The 19,933-nt window shown below is 37.3% G+C and overlaps 5 protein-coding genes across 5 annotated transcripts; all 5 read left to right on the top strand.

Annotated features, from left to right (window-relative positions):
• Window positions 1–414: 414 nt before the first annotated feature.
• On the top strand, window positions 415–1,539 carry PKNH_0408300 (arginyl-tRNA--protein transferase, putative; the record flags this gene model as incomplete). The annotated part of the gene is made up of 1 exon (XM_002257872.1): window positions 415–1,539. The coding sequence occupies one exon, from the start codon at window positions 415–417 to the stop codon at window positions 1,537–1,539; it is 1,125 nt and encodes a 374-aa protein (XP_002257908.1).
• A 694-nt stretch (window positions 1,540–2,233) lies between these two features.
• Window positions 2,234–2,977, top strand: PKNH_0408200 (SICAvar, type II (fragment); the record flags this gene model as incomplete). Its single annotated transcript, XM_002257871.1, has 1 exon — window positions 2,234–2,977. The coding sequence occupies one exon, from the start codon at window positions 2,234–2,236 to the stop codon at window positions 2,975–2,977; it is 744 nt and encodes a 247-aa protein (XP_002257907.1).
• Window positions 2,978–5,447: 2,470 nt separating this feature from the next.
• Window positions 5,448–14,497, top strand: PKNH_0408100 (SICAvar, type I; the record flags this gene model as incomplete). Its single annotated transcript, XM_002257870.1, has 9 exons — window positions 5,448–5,558; window positions 5,726–6,508; window positions 8,751–8,855; window positions 9,095–9,709; window positions 9,805–10,455; window positions 10,788–11,471; window positions 12,133–12,831; window positions 13,162–13,815; window positions 14,084–14,497. The coding sequence occupies 9 exons, from the start codon at window positions 5,448–5,450 to the stop codon at window positions 14,495–14,497; spliced, it is 4,716 nt and encodes a 1,571-aa protein (XP_002257906.1).
• A 1,186-nt stretch (window positions 14,498–15,683) lies between these two features.
• On the top strand, window positions 15,684–16,184 carry PKNH_0408000 (conserved protein, unknown function; the record flags this gene model as incomplete). Its single annotated transcript, XM_002257869.1, has 1 exon — window positions 15,684–16,184. The coding sequence occupies one exon, from the start codon at window positions 15,684–15,686 to the stop codon at window positions 16,182–16,184; it is 501 nt and encodes a 166-aa protein (XP_002257905.1).
• Window positions 16,185–17,909: 1,725 nt separating this feature from the next.
• Window positions 17,910–19,218, top strand: PKNH_0407900 (protein SIS1, putative; the record flags this gene model as incomplete). The annotated part of the gene is made up of 3 exons (XM_002257868.1): window positions 17,910–17,918; window positions 18,111–18,516; window positions 18,644–19,218. 3 exons carry the CDS (start codon window positions 17,910–17,912, stop codon window positions 19,216–19,218), a joined length of 990 nt encoding a protein of 329 aa, XP_002257904.1.
• Between the last annotated feature and the right edge of the window lie 715 nt (window positions 19,219–19,933).

The following is a 19,933-nucleotide window of genomic DNA, read 5'->3' as shown; positions in this document are numbered from 1 at the left end:
ATCAGAGCGAAGGAAAAAAAAAAAAAAAAAAAGAAAAAAAGAAAGAAAGAAACAAACAAACAAACGGGGAAATCTATACACTGATTATAACATACTAGGTAGGCCATTTCGATAATTTTTTTTTTTTTTTTTTTTTTTTTTTCATTTGATTCCCCTGTTTCCCTTTTCTCGTTTATTTTCTTTTTTTTTCTGCCCTATTTACCATGCTCGCCCCCAAGCAACTGAAGTGCACACCACCCTTCTGGTGATACTCAAGCGGAGCGTGCCGGATTTTTGCCCCCCCCCTTCGCCCAAGTAAATGTGTATATTATAGGTGCACAGGGTGGTAGGGAAAAAGAAGAAGGGAATCACCCTCTCGGTAATATTAAAAAGAAGTAAAAAAGAAAGAAGAAGAGATTAACTACCCACAAAATAATGAGTACCTGTGGTAGTCTGGAAAATAGCGACATCCAAGTCCAGGGCGCGGAGAATGGAGGGACCTCCCAGAAGGGGGAGAACCCCGTGGATGAAGGAAACGTGGGGGAAACCAAGTCAGGGGATATAAAACCAGCCCATATGGACGAAGAACCGAAGAAGGAAGAAGAAGAAGAAGAAAAAGCGAAGCTTCAAGCATCCACCCTGGACGACGGTGTAAACATCAGCAGAATTATAGAGCGCCTAGCAAAAGAGGACCCACAGTCCTTGGCAAAAATATATAGCCTAATGAAAAGCAACAACTGCCTTAATTTCTACCCCCTGTTGACACCGTATCATAATATAGAAAGAATTGTAGATATACTGATTGAGGAGAACTATGAACATGAGAACACATGGTGCGTACACTGTGATGCTGTATTCATCTGCCAACTTTTGTATGAAGGATTCATCCCTGTGGCGAGCAAGCAGAAGGTTTGTAGAATGGTCAATAATGAAACGAAAGTAGTGAAGGAATGCCTGTTGATACCCAAAATTCACTACGTCAGGTCGTGTATGCACCCCAGTGAAATACACATATCAAGGAAAGTGAAGAAGAAATGTAAGAGTTATTACATCACTGTGGATAAGGACTTCGATGGAGTGCTCCAGGGTATTGTGGAAAAACATGGACAGAATTGGCTTTACCCCTTTGTGCAGAAGGAATTTAAGAGAATTTTTGAGGAGCAAGTTACGTACAAGAATGTACGTATGCATTCAGTCGAATTATGGTGTGATGGTTTTTTAGCGGCAGGAGAGATTGGATGCACTGTGGGTTCTATTTACACTAGCCTTACAGGGTTCCAGAGAAAGAATTGTGCCGGTACCATTCAACTGTGTGCCTTGGCGAAACTTTTGCAACATCAACAGTTTGATCTGTGGGATTTGGGCATGCTTCTCCCTTACAAGAAAACCATAGGATCCAAGGAAATCTCAATGAAGGATTTTTTTAAAATGCACCGCGTGTTCAAACATAAGACTGCGCCCTTTCGTGTCCCCTTCCAGGACAAACTCAACTGCGGCATCCTCATCAATGGCACGGAGGATGTGCGCCCTGAGGTGAACGCAGAAATGCACTCCGAGTAGGTTGAGGAGTAAATGGGGGAGGAAGGGGGGGGGGCACCACTGGAATTAGTCATGAATTAGGAACTCAGTTGTTGCCTTTAAAATGGGGAGAACTCTTATCAAGGTGGAAACCGCTCACAAGTGCTTCGAATCTTTGCAATAATGGTACTTAACGTATAATAACGTGGTTTACGTGCCACTGGGGGAAATGTGAACTTAGACTTAATGAACATTCCGGTACATGCCCATATCCTCTTATTCGAATTTGGAAGTACTTTGGTTTGATTGGTCTTACTACTATTTTGGTGGTTGTGCAGAACCGAATGGACATCAAGCAGAGAAGTTCGCAGGAGTTTTAGCAAAATGATACCAGGGTCAGGGCACCAGCGCGGGCGCAAGTACGGGGCAAGATGGTCAAAATGTTGACGCCGCGGCCGCGTATGTAAGTAATAATTCTTTTTCCAAAGTGGAAAAATTAAATGTTATGATAAAATTTGGAAATATTATATATATATATATATGTATATATGCACAGTTCCAATGGCATATATATATTATTTGTTGCAATTTTTTTTCTCCATTCTTCTTTGTAGGAGGCAATGAAGGAAGATTTAGAAAAGACATGGGAGAAATTAAGCGAGTGCCTCCTGAAGCAGGAATCCAATGAAATAGCGAACCTGTGTGACAGAAGTAACGGAATCTGGCCAACGGGGATATGGCCAGGGTATATGGAAATAATGTGCGAATCTATATTGGGAATACGATATTTTGTAAATGGTATAAGAACGCCAGGGACCATGCAACAGCGGTCGATATGCAACCAGTTTATGAATCATTCGATGATGTAGAGGTCTGTAAGCGATGTCCTGTCGGCACTATCTCCCTGAAGGAAATCTATGGTGATCATTGCCAACTGACAGACGTCTTACAGAAGATTGAAGGGGAAATAATGAAAAATGTAAAGTCGAAGCATGACAAGCAGAATGTGGAGTTCAACAATTGTGAAAGAATAGACCCAACCGCTTTGATGCTCGGTAAAGCACTTCTCCAGGATAAAATTAGCAAATGGACAGAGGAAGATAGGAACAAAGGCTCGAGTGGGAGGAACTGGAGGGTAGGGTGGGAGTTGTGGTGCAGGATGAAACAACGTTGTACGGGGGGAAAGAGGAGTCCATCTTCGCAGAAGGTGAAGGAAGCCCAGGAAGGTGCAAAGAAGAATAATAAAGGAAGTACAACAACATCCTTAGGAATAAAGGATGTTGGAAGCAGCAGTAAGGAAGAAGCATTAATGGATGATATATTGGACGATGACGACAAATTTCCATCATCCCAATTGCGAACAATGTTGAATGCAGTAGTGGAAAGTACGGTAACTTCATCTTCACAGAATAGGATAGATGTGAACAACATAGCCCGGAAAGTAACGGACGCAATACAAGAAAAGGAAGGTACGCTTTGAAGGAAAAAATAAAGAAGAATAAAATAAAGGGAAAAAAAAAAAGAAACAGAACAAATATAAATGGTGAACAGAAAATTCACGAACCCACCCCGGGGGGGTAGAAGAATGCGGAGAATATTCCCTTTTCCCACTTCCAACATTGCCTTCCTTCTTTTTTTTATAGCCTCCTTCTTTGTTTCCTCTTCCTTCCGCTACCTTCATTGTATTCATTGTTCGTTTCATACCGTGAACCTTTTCTTTCCAGAACCTTAAACCTTACTCCTATACCCCTAAAACCTTACCCTTGAACCCGGAACATGACTTCTAACACCCTTAGAACCTTACTGCTGAACATTAAAACCTTTATTTCTATACTATGAAACATACGTTCTAAACCTGGAACCTTATTCCTAGGGGCCTGGAAATTTTATTCCTATACCCCGGAAAACTTTATTTCTATACCCTTAAAAACATACTCCTGTAACCCTAAACCCTGAACCATAATCTCTAAAGGGGGAACCTCTTTTTTCATTTCCCTTAATGCTTCTTACTATTTTTTCTTTAAATCTTCCTTTTTTTATTTTTCTTCCTTAAAATGTCTAAATTTTTTGTTTTTTTTTCTGAAGGCGTCTTATTTTTTTTTTTTCTTGAAACCACCATTATTTTTTGATTACTGCTCTTATTTCTCGGATTAAGCAATCTTCATTCTTACTTTAAATATTTTTTTTTTCTTCTTTTTTCCTTTAAATCTTCTTTTTCTGAAGGAAAGGAAGAAAAATATATAGGAAAACTTTTTCTGAAAGAATTAAATACCGGGCCATATTGTTGTTATTCTAATAACCGAGGAAAGAACTTTCCTTCTTTTTCCACCGTTAAACCTTCCTCCTTCTTCCTTTTACCTCCTAAAAAATTCCCACTTTTATCTCTTAAACCTTCTTTCTCTTTTCTTCCCTTAAAACATCTCTTTCTTTTACTTCCCTTTACCTCTTAAAATCATCCTTTTTTTTCTCTCTTAAACATTCCTTCTTTTCCTCCCTTCAAAACCTTCTTTTCTTTTCCTCAAAGGAAAAAAAAAAAAAAAAAATTTTTAACTTCTTCTTCCCTCCCTTAAGGTGGTTAAGTACCAGGCCATATGTTATTGTTGTTCTGAAAAATCGAGGAAAAAGAACCTTTCCTTCCTTCTTTCCTCCTTTAAGGAACCTTCTTTCCTTTCCCTCTTTATAATAATAATTAAAAAAAAAAATCTCCCTCCATTAAAGAGTTAAGTACCAGGCCATATCCTATTGTTGCTCTAAAGAACCGAGTAAAGAATCTTCTTTTTCCTTCCCTCCCTTAAAAAAAAACATTCCTTCCTTTTCCTCCCATAAACAAAACATTCCTTCCTTCCCTCCTTAAACAAAACTTTTCTTCCCTACGTTTAAACAAAACCTTTCTTCCCTTCCCTCTGAACAGATGTTTCCCCTCCCCTCCCTAAAAAAAAAAATTTTCAACATCCTTCTCCTCCTAAGGAAGCTAAAATAACAGGTCATATATTATTGTTCTAACCCTAAACCGAGGAAAAAGAACCTACTTCTTCCCTTTGAAACCTTCCTTTTCCTCCCATAAACAAAACATTCCTTCCTTCCCTTAAGGAGTTAAGTACCAGGTGACACTATTGTTGTTCTAAAGAACAGAGGGAAAAGAACATTCCTTCTTTTTCTTCCCCCTTTTAAGAAACCTCCCTTCTTTTTCCTTTCCTCCCCCCTAAACCTTCTTTCCTTCCCCCTAAACCTTCTTTCTTTTCCCCATTAAAACTTCTTTCTCCTTCCCCCTAAACCTTCTTTCTCCTTCCCCCTAAACCTTCCTTCTCCTTCCCCCTAAACCTTCCTTCTTCTTCTCTCCCCTTAAAACCTTCTTCCTTTTTTCCTCCCTTAAAATCTTCCTCTTTCCCTATAAATGTTCTTATCCTTTCATCCCTAAGGAACCTTCTTTTTCCTTTTTTTCCCTTTAAAAACCTTCTTTTCTTTTCGTCAAAAAAAGAAATAAAAAAAAAGAAAATCTTCAACATCCTTCTCCCCTAAGGAAGCTAAAATACCACGCCATATCTTATTGTTCTAATAACCGAGGAAAGAACCTTCCTTCTCCCTAAACCTTCCTTTTCCTTCCCTACCTTTAAACTTGCCTCCTTTCTTTTTTCCTCCCTTTAAAGAATCTTCCTTCTTTTTCTTCTTTCTTTTATTAACAAGCTGACTGGAAGGAAAAAGAAAAGGGAAAAAGAAGAAGAAAGAAGAAAAAAGAAGAAAAGAGAATAAACAAGGAAGATATTTAGAAGAGCGGGAAGGAGTATTTAGTATAAAGAGAGAGAGAGTGGGACGGGGGAGGTAAAAAAAAGTAGTTCCAGAAAAAAAAATATATGGAATGAAAGGACAGGAATGTTGCAAAAAAAATTTTTCTTCTTTTCCTTTAATTCTTAATTCTATATATAATATATATATAAATTGTAGTATGCAAGATGACGACATCAAGTAGTGGCAATGATATGCTAAAAGCATGGTTGGGGACAACACTGAACAGCAGTGGAGGGGCAGGTGGGGGGACTCCGGGTAGTGGGAAGGAGGCTATGGTAAGTGAATGTATATGTATATATATATATATATTTATATATGTATATGTGTATAGGTGTATATGCACAATGCCGATTGTACATATGTGTATATAATTATTATGTTGCAGAGAAATATATTTCTGTTTTCCTTCCATTATCCCTTTCTTCACTATTCGTCGTTGTAGGAGAAGTTGGAGAAGAACTTGGAGGCAGCGTTGGAGGATCTGGAGAAGTGGCTGACAAGACAGGAGTCGCTTGAAGTGTCGCATCACTGTCAGGACGCGGGGAGCTTCGTTCAGGGGGAGGACTCGGGGAAGAAGCAGTATGCGAAGGAAATGTGTAAAGGAATAGTTGAAATAAAATATTTCGTGAGTGGTGTAAATAAAAGGAGAAAAGCGCAAACGTTGGATTATGATGCACAAGTTACGGAGCTCACCGATGCTCAAGCTTATGCACGTTGTATTGTGGGAACACTCGCCCTATCGGAGTTGTATGGAGATAATTGTCACCTGGGCACAGTTATTGGGGCTGTGTCGTCTAAAGTGGAAGCTAAATTACAGACATACGCAGGGGATGGCGCAAAGTTGGATAAGTGCAAAAACATTGACCCACTCGCTTTAGTGTTCGCTAAATCACTTCTTCAAAACAAAATCAAACAATGGGCGGAGAAAGAAAGGACGACACAGAAGGGTAGGAGCTGGAGAGTATGGATACCCTGGGACTACTGGGGATACGTCTGTAAGAAGCAGAAGAGTAACAGGGAGGTACTGCAGCAGGAGAGAGAAAATAATGCAAGCAGCATGGCACAATTCGTGCAACTGCCGGAAGACAAGAAGAACGCACCTGGTAGTGTTCCTATGTCGGAAATATTAATCAACGACAAGTACAAATTAGACACGAACACAATAGAAAATGCACTTAATAATATAATAAAGGATGGTAAAGTGGAAACTACAAATATTTCCACGGTAATGGAAAAGTTAGAGGGGGCAACCCAGAAAAATATAGGTAAGTATTCTATTATTAATATATTAGTACTGTATCACATCATTAATATAATACATCATTATTACATCATTAATATAATACATCATTATTACATCATTAATGTATTAATATATTAATAATGTATTAATGTATTAATATATTAATGTATTAATGTATTACATTACTAATGTATTAATGTATTAATATATTAATGTATGAATGTATGAATGTATTAATGTATGAATGTATGAATGTATGAATGTATTAATGTATGAATGTATGAATGTATGAATGTATTAATGTATGAATGTATGAATGTATGAATGTATGAATGTATTAATATATTAATAATACATTAATGTATTAATGTATGAATATATTAATAATATATTAATGTATTACATTAATAATGTATTACATCATTAATATATTAATATATTACATTAATAATGTATTAATGTATTAAAGTATTAATGTAATAAAAAAAAGGAAGAGTAATAAAAAAAAAGAAAAGGAAAAGAAAAAGAGAATTAATAAAAAGAAGGGGAAAGGAAAAAAAAAAATGTATTAATATTAGAAGAAAACAGGAAGTAAAGAAATAGATATATATATATATATATATATATATATATATATATATATATACATAAAAGAAAGGATTGAATGGATGTGCATGAGTTGTACTGCGTTTTGTGGTTGGTGTATGTGTAAGATTTCGCATTTTTAGGTTGCGGGATTTATAATATTTTACGGTGCATATGTGTATGATTTCGCATTTAGGTTGCGGGATTTAATATTTTTACGGTGTATATGTGTAAGATTTCGTATTTTTAGGTTGTGGGATATAATATTTTACGGTGTATATGTGTAGGATTTTGCATTTCGGTTGCGGGATTTATAATATTTTACGGTGTATATGTGTAAGATTTCGTATTTAGGTTACGGGATATAATATTTTACGGTGTACATGTGTAAGATTTCGCACTTAGGTTGCAGGATTTAATATTTTATGGTGTTCGTCGGATTTAATATTTTACGTTGTATATGTGTAGGATTTCGTATTTAGGTTGCGGGATTTAATATTTTACGGTGTATATGTGTAAGATTTCGCATTTTTAGGTTGCGGGATTTATAATATTTTACGGTGTATATGTGTAAGATTTCGTATTCAGCTTATGGGATTACATGATGGAAGTTATAATTTTAGGGTGTAAGGACAACAATATATGGTGTGGTATTTAGATGTATTACGGGAAGATTCTTTTCTTTTTTTTTTTTTTTTAAGAACAAATAAAAAGGAAAAAAAAAAAAAAAAGAAGAATATGTGTTCTTAAGAAAAAAGAAGAATGTTTTTTTTTTTTTCTATAAACAAAAGGTGTCCTTTCAGCAGAAAAAAAAAAAAAAAAAAAAAAGTTGCAAACAAAATAAGAAATAAAGATGGAAGAAAGAATACTTTTTTTTTTTTTTTAATAAAGTTCTAATTATATGAATGTTTTAGCGTTCTTCCACATTTTTTTTGCGCGGAAACCGTAATATAGTGTCCGCGCTGCAGGGCGCGGGCGCTTGCGCGCGGATGTCCCATACACTTTTTTACGAGAACAAGATATAACACCTATTGGGCAACTCTCGAAAAAAGAATAAAAAAAAAAAATTTTATGAGAAAAAGAAAAAAAAAAAAATTGGTTAGGTGAAGATGGGAAGGTTGTGGGGTCTTAGAAGTCAGATTCCCGGTTTGGGGGGGAAGTTTGGGGGGTATTAGAATAAGGTTGCAAGATATAGGAATAAAGTTTTAAGGGTATGGGAATAAGGTTCCAGGGTTTAGTAGTAAGGTTCAGGGTATAGGAATAAGGTTTTAAGGGTATGGGAACAGGGTTCCAGGGTTTAGGGGTAAGGTTCCGGGGTTAGCTTTAGCTACTTTAGGGGGGGGAAAGGAAAAACTCCTCGCAGACAGGGACTGGATACTACGCAGTAACTGGATGTCAAAGGAACCGGATACTATACCAACCTGATACTACATACCAACCGGATACTACATACCAACCGGATACTACATACCAACCGGATACTACATACCATCCGGATACTACATACCAACCAAACGCATAAGAAGGAAAAGAAGGAAAAAAAGGTCAAAAAAAAAAAAAAAAAAGAAAAATCTGCACATACCATAATTTCATCATTCTTTCCATCTTTACAGCTCAAGTGTGTATCAAAAGGCACAAGGATGATTTATGCAAACGTCTACAATGTATTGAAGAATACTTGAAGAAACAGACAACGACAACACCAGGTTCAACAGCAGGAACTGCAGTACAACCGTCAGCTACCGTAAGGAAGGGAGTGGAAGAGAGAGAGAGAAAAACGAATGAATGCACACACATCTACATACACACATACATATATACATATGCACATATACAAATACATGTATACATACATATGTGTTCATATGCATATACATATACGTATACATATGTACGTATGTACATATACATATATACATATACATGTATATGTATACGTATGTATATATATATATATATATATACTATCACCATCTTATACAGGACGAATTCTGGGGGGAGACTGGCGATGTATACAGATTATGGAATGAATTAGCAGGAGCAATGAAGAAGATAAATGGCAAAGCCAAAGAGGGAAATGGAAATGGATGTGAAACATTGGATAGTCCATCTGACAAGGCGGCATGCAATTATTTGCATGCCGGCTTCACCGAACTATACAATCCGAAGAATACGACGCCGGCAGGCGGCGCCGCCGACCTCTTAAAGAACAACCCATCGTTTAGACAAACGATGGGTTGTTTCTTACTTCATTCCTATGCAAAACACATAAAAGAAAAGGCAATTTGTGATATTAAAGAAGGCATAGAGAAGGCATTCCAATTGGGAGAGTCTCTGAGTAAAAGTGGTGCTAACTGCAGCGATGCCAATGGCAAGGGACCTTGTGTTCCTTGTCAATGGACTGATGCCAGCATGGACAGCTGCACCGTGCGGACTGGCACAACTGGCTCAGCGGAGACTGCAAAGACTAAAGTGGAAGAAATGGTCAGAGGGAAAGAACCAGACACTAAGCCAATCATAGATAACATAAATACCATGTTCACTTTATGTGAGCATATGAAATGTATAGCATCCCGAGTAAACTCATCTACTAATAAGGTACGCAAGGAGGGAAAGAAGGGATGGAAGGAAGGACAAACATACATATAAGTGCATATATATATATATATATATATTATCACCACTTTATACAGGACGACTTCTGGAAGGAGAAGATTGGTGAAGTTGGCAGACTGTGGACAGAACTGTCCACAGCAATGAAGAGAAATGGGGGCAATGACGAAAGCGGAAATGGAGATTGTAGTCAAATGGATGATGGCAGAGAACCCACTGACTCTGAGAAGAAGGCATGCAATTATTTGCATGCCGGCTTCATCAAACTGAAGAGCATTGCAACATCTGAGAGCACTGAGTACCAAACCCTTAGTAGAAACCCATTGTTTGTCCAAACGATGGGTTGTTTCTTACTTCATTCTTATGCAAAGAAAATGAAAAGCGAGGCGAAGTGTGAAATAGCAGCAGGAATAAAAAAGGCATTTAAGCTTGGTGATGATCTAATTAAACAAGGTGCTAATTGCAATGGTAGTTCCAGTGGCAAGGGACAATGTATCCCTTGCCAATGGAATGAAAACATCCTTGACAGTTGCGAAATTAAAACAAATGGCAGCGCCTCTGGCACTGGCCAAAATGATAAGGTTGAGAACAAATTGAAGGGCATCGTCAATGGCAGCGACGACCAAATAAAAGAAATGCTAAAGAACATAAATGAAATGACTACTTTATGTGACCATATGAAATGTATTGCAACTCACCTAAATTCGCCCAGCGGACAAAAACAGAAAGCGGTAAGTGGAGTACATCTGCTGTAAGTAGAATGGGGGTAAAAGAACTCTACATATGTACATACATATACATACACATACATCTATGTATATAATGTAGGTATATATGTATACGTATATGAATATACATGTGTATGTATGTACTTATACATATACATGTATACATATATACGTATATGCATATACATATGTATGTGTACAATTATACATGTATATGTATATACATATATATATATATATATATATATATATATATATATATATATATATATATATGTACGTATGTGTACATGTATGTATATATATATATATATTTTATACTCCACCTTATACAGGACGACTTTTGGAAGGAGGAGACTGGCGAAGTGGTACAACTATGGCAAAAATTGTCCGAAGCAATGGCACAAAGTGGGGGCCAAGACAGCGGAGATCACTGTAATACAGTGGATGATAATGGCAGTGCCACTGGTGCCACTGGCAGAACTCCTACCACCCCTGAAAAGAAGGCATGCAATTATTTGCATGCCGGCATCACCAAGTTAAAGGATCTTTCCAAACCAGCAGCGTCTAACGCCAAAGACAACAAAATCCTGTCTAAGGACCCATCGTTTGTCCAAGCGATGGGTTGTATCCTTCTTAAAGAATATGCAAAAAAAATGCAAGGTAAATCGACTTGTGTCATAGATGCTGGTATAAGGGAAGCTTTCAAGTCATGGAGTCCAAATAATAAAACTGATTGCACGGACAGTAATCCGTGCATTGAATGTAAATTGGACCATAAGGACTATGGCGACTGCAAAATTAACACAACTGACACATCTGGTGGCAGCACAACCCCAACGAAAGTAACGGACAAATTAACATACGTTAAGGACAAAATTGACAACACCTCCAATACCACCTTAACCAAAATAAATGAAATGAAGAACTTATGCGATTACATTAGATGCGCCGCACCCAAATGGTTCAAACACTACACAACGACGCAGAATGATATTACTACTGCTAACAAGTCTTGGGTACGTATTACTACAAACAACACCTGAGTTGTTAAAGAAAAAAAAAGAAAAAAAAAATGCAAATTCCGGGTTTAAGAATGAAGGTTGTAGGGGTGTTAGAATGAGGCTGTTGGGGTGTAGAATAAGGTTTCAGGTGTACAGGAGTATGGTTTTAAGGGTGTTAGAATAAGGTTTTAGGGGTATTAGAATAACTTTTCGGGGTTAGCTTTAGTTACTTTAGGGGGAAGGGAAAAACTCCTCGAAGACAGGGACCTGATACTATACACCAACCGGATACTATACAACAACCGGATACTATACAACAACCGGATACTATACAACAACCGGATACTATACAACAACCGGATACTATACAACAACCGGATACTATACAACAACCGGATACTATACAACAACCGGATACTATACACCAACCGGATACTATACACCAACCGGATACTATACACCAACCGGATACTATACAACAACCGGATACTATACAACAACCGGATACTATACAACAACCGGATACTATACAACAACCGGATACTATACAACAACCGGATTCTATAGAACAACCGGATACTATAGAACAACCGGATACTATAGAACAACCGGATACTATACAACAACCGGATACTACGTATATATATGACCTTTTTTTTTTTTTTTTTTTTAACAGTGTGACTTTTGGGATAAGACTGTTAAAGTCGAACTTCAGAATATGTTCACAATAATTCAGACGAATGGAAATAACACTGCAACGAAGAATAATGATGTATGCAATAAATTTGGTGATGATAATCCTGATAGTGTCGAAAGAAAAGCTTGTAATCATATCGCGGCGGGACTAAAGTACATTAACACAATTACAGGTAGTACGACCACTCAGAAGGGTCATACGGATGATGATAAGTTTCTTAAACAAACTATGATGTGCGCAGCACTTAATCTTTACGCAACTAAAATAAAAGAAAGGTCGCAAGAGAAATGTCCCATTGATGAGACAAAAATAGGAGAAATGTTCACTAAATGGAATGAAAAAAATAATAATAATTCTTCGTCTTCGTCTCCATGTAATGGTGTTGGTGGTAATAATAATTGTTTTGTTTGTGATAGGGTAGAAATCTCAGAATTTAAGAATTGCCAACTAAGTGTTGACAGCGCTCTGGTGGGAAATAATCAAGGTGCAACTTGCAATAAAGACAAAACTTACGTAGTTAAAGTCGAAACTCAAATGAACGAACTCCTCAATGACGGCACCATCAAGATGGAAGAAAAATTGTCCAACATAAATGAAATGAACAATTTCTGTTCTGTACTCCAATGCACAGCAAAGAAATGGAACTTGACAAAAAACCAGAATGCAAATCCCACTTGGGTAAGGATGGACAAATGCATATACATATATATACATACACATATATACATATAAATATATATGTATATATGTATATATGTATGTATATGTATATATGTATATATGTATGTATATGTATATGTATATATGTATATATATGTATATATATATGTATATATGTATATGTATATATGTATATATATGTATATATGTATATGTATATGTATATATATATGTATATGTATATGTATATATGTATATATATGTATATATATGTATACACATATGTGTATACATACATATATATTTCTTCTTTTTTTTCTCTTCCATCCCTTCTTCTTTAATGATCAGAACAACATCGAAGATGACGCCAAAGGCGTATTAGCGCAACTTTTAAGTTATATGACAGAATCGAATAATCAGAGGGACGCTGCCGAATACTGCAATGACGACAACAAATGGAGTAAATTTGGCCATAAAGGAAAACATACAAATAAAGCAGCTTGTTTGCTTTTTGCTGCTGGGTTAAAGCACATTTATGTCCGTGGTAGGGACTCTGTTAAGGGCCCATCGTTTGAACAAACGATGGGTTGTTTATTTCTTAAAGAATATGCAAAACAATTGAAAGACTTGGCAAATAAGAAGAAAAGAGGAAATAGTTGGGTACATCCTCTTTGTGACATAGATAAGGGCATAAAACATGCTTTTAATGAAAGTGAAAAAATTATGAAGAGTGTATTAACTCAATGCAACAATGGTCCTAATGGTATTTCTTGTTTTGTGTGCACACAAAACGAAAACGATTATAAAGATTGTTCCATTGGCTCTGAGAAAGTACAGAACAAAGTTGAACCATTGTTCACAGATCCTACGAAACAAACCGAAATGGAAGAAACATTATCGAATACAGTCTGTCCCATCCTTATTACGGATCTTCTTACCCCTTTTCTTCCTTTGGCTCCTGTCTCTATTGGTCTTTCTGCTATGGCTTATTACCTTTGGAAGGTAAGATTAAAAAATTAATAAAAAAAAAAAAAAAAAAAAATTAAATGGACAAAATTAATGGTTAAAAGGAAAAAAAAAATTTTAATGGACAAAATTAATGTTTAAAAGGAAAAAATTTTTTTTTAATGATTAAAAGGAAAAAAAAATTTTTTTTAATGGTTAAAAGGAAAAAAAAAAAATAAAATAAAATAAATGTGTAAAAAGAACATTTCACAATATTCTTAACAAAAATATCTTCTCATTTTTTTTTTTTTTTTTTTTTTTGTAGTATTTTGGTCCTCTTGGTAAAGGAGGACCACGTTTCCGAAGATCTCCCACTGAAATTCCTGGTCCATCCGTACAAGAACAAGTCCTCGATCATGCGGATGAAGCTGCTTCACATGAATATCGATTGGTGAAGGAACGAAAACCTCGTTCTGCTCCAACGAGAACGAAACGTTCTGGTCGCGTGAATCGTCGAACGATTATTGAAATTCATTTTGAAGTGTTGGACGAATGTCAAAAAGGGGACACACAATTGACTCAGAAGGATTTTCTGGAACTTTTGGTTCAAGAATTCATGGGATCCGAATTAATGGAAGAAGAACAGGTTCCTAAGGAAGAGGTTCTTATGGAAGGGGTTCCTATGGAAAGTGTTCCAATGGAACGTGTTCCAATTTTAGGTTCCGTGTTTATGGTTTAGGGTTCAGTGTTTTGGGTTTAAGGTTTAGGGTTCACAGTTTTAGGTTTAGAGTTCAGGGTTCAGGGTTCATGTTCTCAGGTTCGCGGTTTAGGGTTCAGGGTTTAGGGTTTAGGGTTCCGGGTTTAGGGTTTAGGGTTTAGGGTTTAGGGTTTAGGACTGGAGTAAATATGTGATAAGAAGAATATTGGTTTCATACCCTTTTTGTCTTTTTTTAATTATGTGATAAGTTGACATAAGGAGTTTGAATATTCCTATTATTTCTTATTCTTTTTAAACTTCTTTTATTATTTTTTTCTTTTTGTCCTCTTTATTTTTTCTTTAAAAAAAAAAAAAAGAAGAAAAAAAAAAAAGGATTCTTTCTTCCACATTTATTTCTTATTTTGTTTGTAACTTCTTTACTGAACATTCAAAGTGTTCATTAAAATTTTTTTTGTTATAAAATTTTTGTCCTAATAATTTTTTATAATTTTAATAATTCTTTCATCGTCTTCCTCCTTCCTAAAGTCCAATTGTGTACCATTTGTAAAAAGGTGCTTCTTCTACACTTTTTTGCGCGGAACCGTATTATAGGCCACGCGTGTCCTATTCGCTGGAACGAGAAAACTATTGGGGGCAACATTTCGCCAAAGAAAAGAAACAGAATTTAAGAAAAAAAGAAATAAATGAAAGGAAAAAAAAATGAACGGAAAAAAATAATAAAATAAAAAAAAAAATGCCAAGTCACACAATAAGCCGTTTAAAGAAAATCTTCCTGGGGGAATACAAATCAGCTTATCAAACAGACGACGGGGTGAAACAAAAAAGGTTGCACCTCACTCCTCTTTGAGTATTTTTTTTTTTTTTTTTTTTTTCTTTTTGCGAAATTTACAGAAAAAATAAAAAGGAAAAAAAAAAAAAAAAAAAATTGAAAACAGGAAAAAAAAAATGTGCCAATACTGCGCAACTACAAGTTACAATCTTATGGAAGAAAGGATAGTCACCAAGTGAAACAAAATGAATAAGGGACCACGTGTGAAGAGATTCAGCCTGGCATGATAATTAGCACTCCCAAAAGAATCGGCGAAGAAAAGGAAAACATTCACTTGAATAGTAATCATCTCTGGGCTTGCCCCTTTCCCCCCTCTTTTTTCTTTTTTTTTTTTTTTTTCCTGCTTCTAAAACACGGAAGCACAGCAAAGAGGGCACCATGCGGGCGTGGGACTACCTAACGTTGGTGAAGCAGAGTACACAGGAGTTCGCCCTCTGGTACAGAACATCGAGCATAGGTCACCGGAACTTTGTGTGGGTATTTGTTGGTTGCTTATGTGGATACGCGTATGGCAGCCTGGAGTATATTAAGAAAAAGAAAGGGAAGGGTATGTATGCGGATTTAATTTATGTGGATGAGTTCATTGTGGATGAGAACAATATACGGAACTTTGAAAAAAGTTACAACCATCTGAACATCCAATCGTTCAAGAGCAAAGGATATGAGTACACAAAACTTTTTAAGGCAATAAATTTAAAAAACTCGCCCCTCAGCTACCTTCAGTTGAGGCTCTGGAACAATAGAGACTCCTATGAGGCCTACTTGAAAAGCGAGGATATTCATCGTCTCACTGAAAATATGAAGAAGCAGTGTATATTTCACTCTACAGATAAGTACGAAACGATTGTAGACGATTCCATTGTCCGTTTAATTCCGTAGAACCTATGTAGGAGATGAACCAAATGGATGTGTGGACATCAGTTCTGTCCCCTGTATAGTTCCTCTATATATATTTTTTTTTTCTTTTTTTTTCATTTCCTTTTTTTTTTCTTTTTTTTCTTTTTTTTCTTTTTTTTTTGTAAAATTAGTATAAAACGTAGCTTCCTTTACAAGGATAAGCCATCACCATGATAATGTAATATCCATTTAAAATTGGCCAAAGGATGAGATCCCCTTCCCACTGGCACCACCTCGCTGGGGGTCCCCCTCTCCTTCACCCCCTTTCATATTTATTCCCTCCGTTTCAAACGTATAGAGGCAAAAAATGAATTAACTATTTTGTTCAAATGTCCAGTGATCGTATTGTGATGATACGTATTGGCTCCTTCTTTTCGCTTCCACCTGAAGAGACACGTACGGTATACCCTCCTGACAGTACACTCACGCATGTTGTAAATCGTGTGCTTAGGTATAGGTATATATGTGCATGTAATTATATTCCCTGAACGTTTAACAATTGTACCCTAGGAATGTAGAAGCAATCACTATACCCTACGGACATGCATAGGAGGGCCGACGTTACTGAATGTTAGCGGTGGTTGGTGCCTCTTTCTCCCAAACCATTTTCCTCTTAAGTGGAATTAGGGAATTTCGACTTGGGGAATGCACATCGGCCGATGGACAACCCATGTGGAAAATAGAGAAAAGGGTAAAATAAAAGGTCAAAATGAAATGCAAATGTGGTGCCTAGCCTATATGATGCCCTGTTGCGCCAAGGCACCACGGGGGCACGTACACAAGGCAATTGTACACGTGTAAGGCTCTTCGCGGGGGGGGAAAAGGCGGACTCCCACAGAATGTACAAATGTACGCACAGTAGTAATGTAGAGGTAAGGCAGAAAAGGGAAGTAATCCAAGAAAGCGGGCACTGCAGAAACGAGGGACCCGCACGGCGAGGAATGCGCAACTTCCGGTAAAGCCTTTTTTTTATTTAAAAATGCTACGTAGATGGATGGATTGGTGTATTGATTGATTAATGGATTTATGTATGCCCTTCTCATGGTAGAATTCATGCAACGGGATTACGTGCAAACCGTACAATTCCCCCCTTTATATATGGGCTTCCCCGGCGGGGAAGGGGACGTATGATATTTTATTATATGATGCCGCGTGCTCGGGCTTCCAGGGGGCGTATACTTATTCCGCGGCTATATGTATTCCTTGCTTAAAAGGAATTGGTATATACGCATGGCTGATTAGTAAATGTATACGTATCCAACATTCCCGTTTTTTTTTTTTTTTTTTTTTTCCTTTTTTTTATAAAAAAATTTCATACGTCCCTATTTTTTCGCTAAAAAGGATTTTTTTTTTTTTTTTTTTTTTTTTTTTCCATTTAGGTAAAATTTCAATCCTGAAAAAAAAAAAATTTGGAAAAGCTTTCGCGACAATTTTAAAGTGAACCCATTCTACCTTTTCTTCTTTTTTTTTTTTTTTTTTCTTTTTTCTGTCACTCTGTGCTACTCCTTTGTGTCCCCCCGTTGACTCCATTAGAGGGTTTAAATTAATTTGTGAAAACTTGAGGAGGCCTGAGCCCCCCTCACGAGTACATGTGAGAAGGTACGCGTGAACGTTATACGTCTGTTAGTAGGAATACGTCCAAGCACTTCCAGAAGAAAATCTGAACTGAAGTCCCTTTTTTTTCTTTTTTTCTTATGTTATCGCAAAATGGGAAAGGTGAGTCATTCGACGGGAAGAGTTACACTTTTCCCCAGTGTACGTGTGTGTGCTCGTCTCCCCATTTTATATAGCGACACGGATTAGTATTCGCTAAAATGAAACCCCCTTCCAGGGCAATTGAACAAGCCGAATTAGCGTTCTACACGCACAATTACCAACATTACTTCCTCCCTCCCCCCTTTTCTGCAGGACTACTATTCCATTTTAGGGGTGAGCAAAGATTGTACAACCAATGACCTGAAGAAGGCGTACAGGAAGCTAGCCATGATGTGGCACCCGGACAAGCATAAAGACGTAAAGTCGAAAAAAGAAGCAGAGGAAAAATTTAAAAATATCGCTGAAGCTTATGATGTCCTGTCTGATGAGGAAAAGAGAAAAATTTATGATGCCTATGGGGAGGAGGGATTGAAAGGTTCCATCCCCACGGGTGGGGGCACCTACGTGTATAGCGGTGTGGACCCTTCGGAGTTATTCAGTCGTATTTTTGGATCTGACGGACACTTTTCCTTCTCGACCGGCTTTGATGATGACTTTTCTCCCTTCTCCACGTTCGTGAATATGACTTCTCGAAAGTCCAGACCCTCAACGTCTACAAGTAAGTGTTCTTAGAAGGAGTCTTGGAGGTGGCTTCTACGTTATGGATGTGCCTATACTGTTTTTTCCTTTCCACAAATACAGCTGCGTTTATCCGTATGCTAACTTCTCCCCCTCCCCCCCTGTAGACGTTAACAACAACAACTACAATAGCAAACCCGCAACATTTGAAGTGCCTCTCTCACTAACCCTAGAGGAACTCTACAGTGGGTGCAAAAAGAAGCTAAAGATAACCCGCAAGAGATTCATGGGTTCTAAAAGCTACGAAGAGGACAATTTCGTAACCATAGATGTGAAAGCAGGCTGGAAGGATGGAACCAAAATAACTTTCTATGGAGAAGGAGACCAATTGTCCCCCATGAGTCAACCAGGAGATTTGGTTTTTAAAGTAAAAACAAAAACACACGACAGATTTGTACGCGAGGCGAACAATTTAATATACAAATGTCCTGTACCCCTGGACAAAGCTTTAACCGGCTTCCAGTTCATTGTAAAGACGTTAGATAACAGAGAAATAAACGTTAGAGTAGATGAAATTGTTACCCCCCAAACCAAAAAAATTGTATCCAAAGAAGGTATGCCTTCTTCAAAAATTCCCAACACCAAGGGAGATCTTATCGTGGAATTTGATATCATATTTCCAAAAAACCTGACTAGCGAAAAGAAGAAAATCATACGAGAAGCGCTAGTTAATACTTTCTGAAAAAAGAAAAAAATATATTCTACACAGATGTGTCGGGTTGGGGAGGCAAAACAGGACAGGGATGATGAGAAAAACAGTAATACCTCTTTGTGGTAAGGGGCGTGAGAGGACACAAACAACCACCCTTTTAATTTAGGGTACCACGAGAAATAGCTTTTCTCCAAAAGGAAACATTCATATGATAAGCCGATTAGGAATTCAAATGATGAATAGTCCTTGAGAAGAAGAGGCTTAAAAGCAACCTAGAACTGCCTTGGAATTGATCCACAATATAATTAGAACAGACGTAGAGCCCCAATTGAGACGCTATATCCATTTTGCACAAGCTTCGCGGCGACTGTGATTTATTGACATCAGGGCTCCTCCGATCCGAGTAGTTTACAGGGGATGAAGGAACTTTGAATTTAATGTTTTCCTGGTGCGTCCGCGGGGGTGGGGGTCGTCCCCTCTTCACAATTGAAGTGATGTATCAACAGGCGTAGCAGATGAAGAGGTACAATTGCGGCAATGCTATTCGTGTGAATAATACAAATTGGGGTAGAACACCCATGTTTGCTCCGAATGCTGATATGTAACGCCACCCGGTGATTCCTATGCATGCACCTCTCACGCATTTCTAATAGAGACTCCTTCGCTGTATGGAGTGCAGTTGGATGAAACATACATAACGTACAAAATGGAAGGAAGTGAAACAAACTGTTTGGGCGAAGAATGT

This window comes from Plasmodium knowlesi, assembly GCF_000006355.2.
Source record: "Plasmodium knowlesi strain H genome assembly, chromosome: 4".
NCBI lineage: Eukaryota > Apicomplexa > Aconoidasida > Haemosporida > Plasmodiidae > Plasmodium > Plasmodium knowlesi.
The sequence above is the reverse complement of the archived record's forward strand: the minus strand, read 5'-3'. Positions and strand labels throughout refer to the sequence as shown.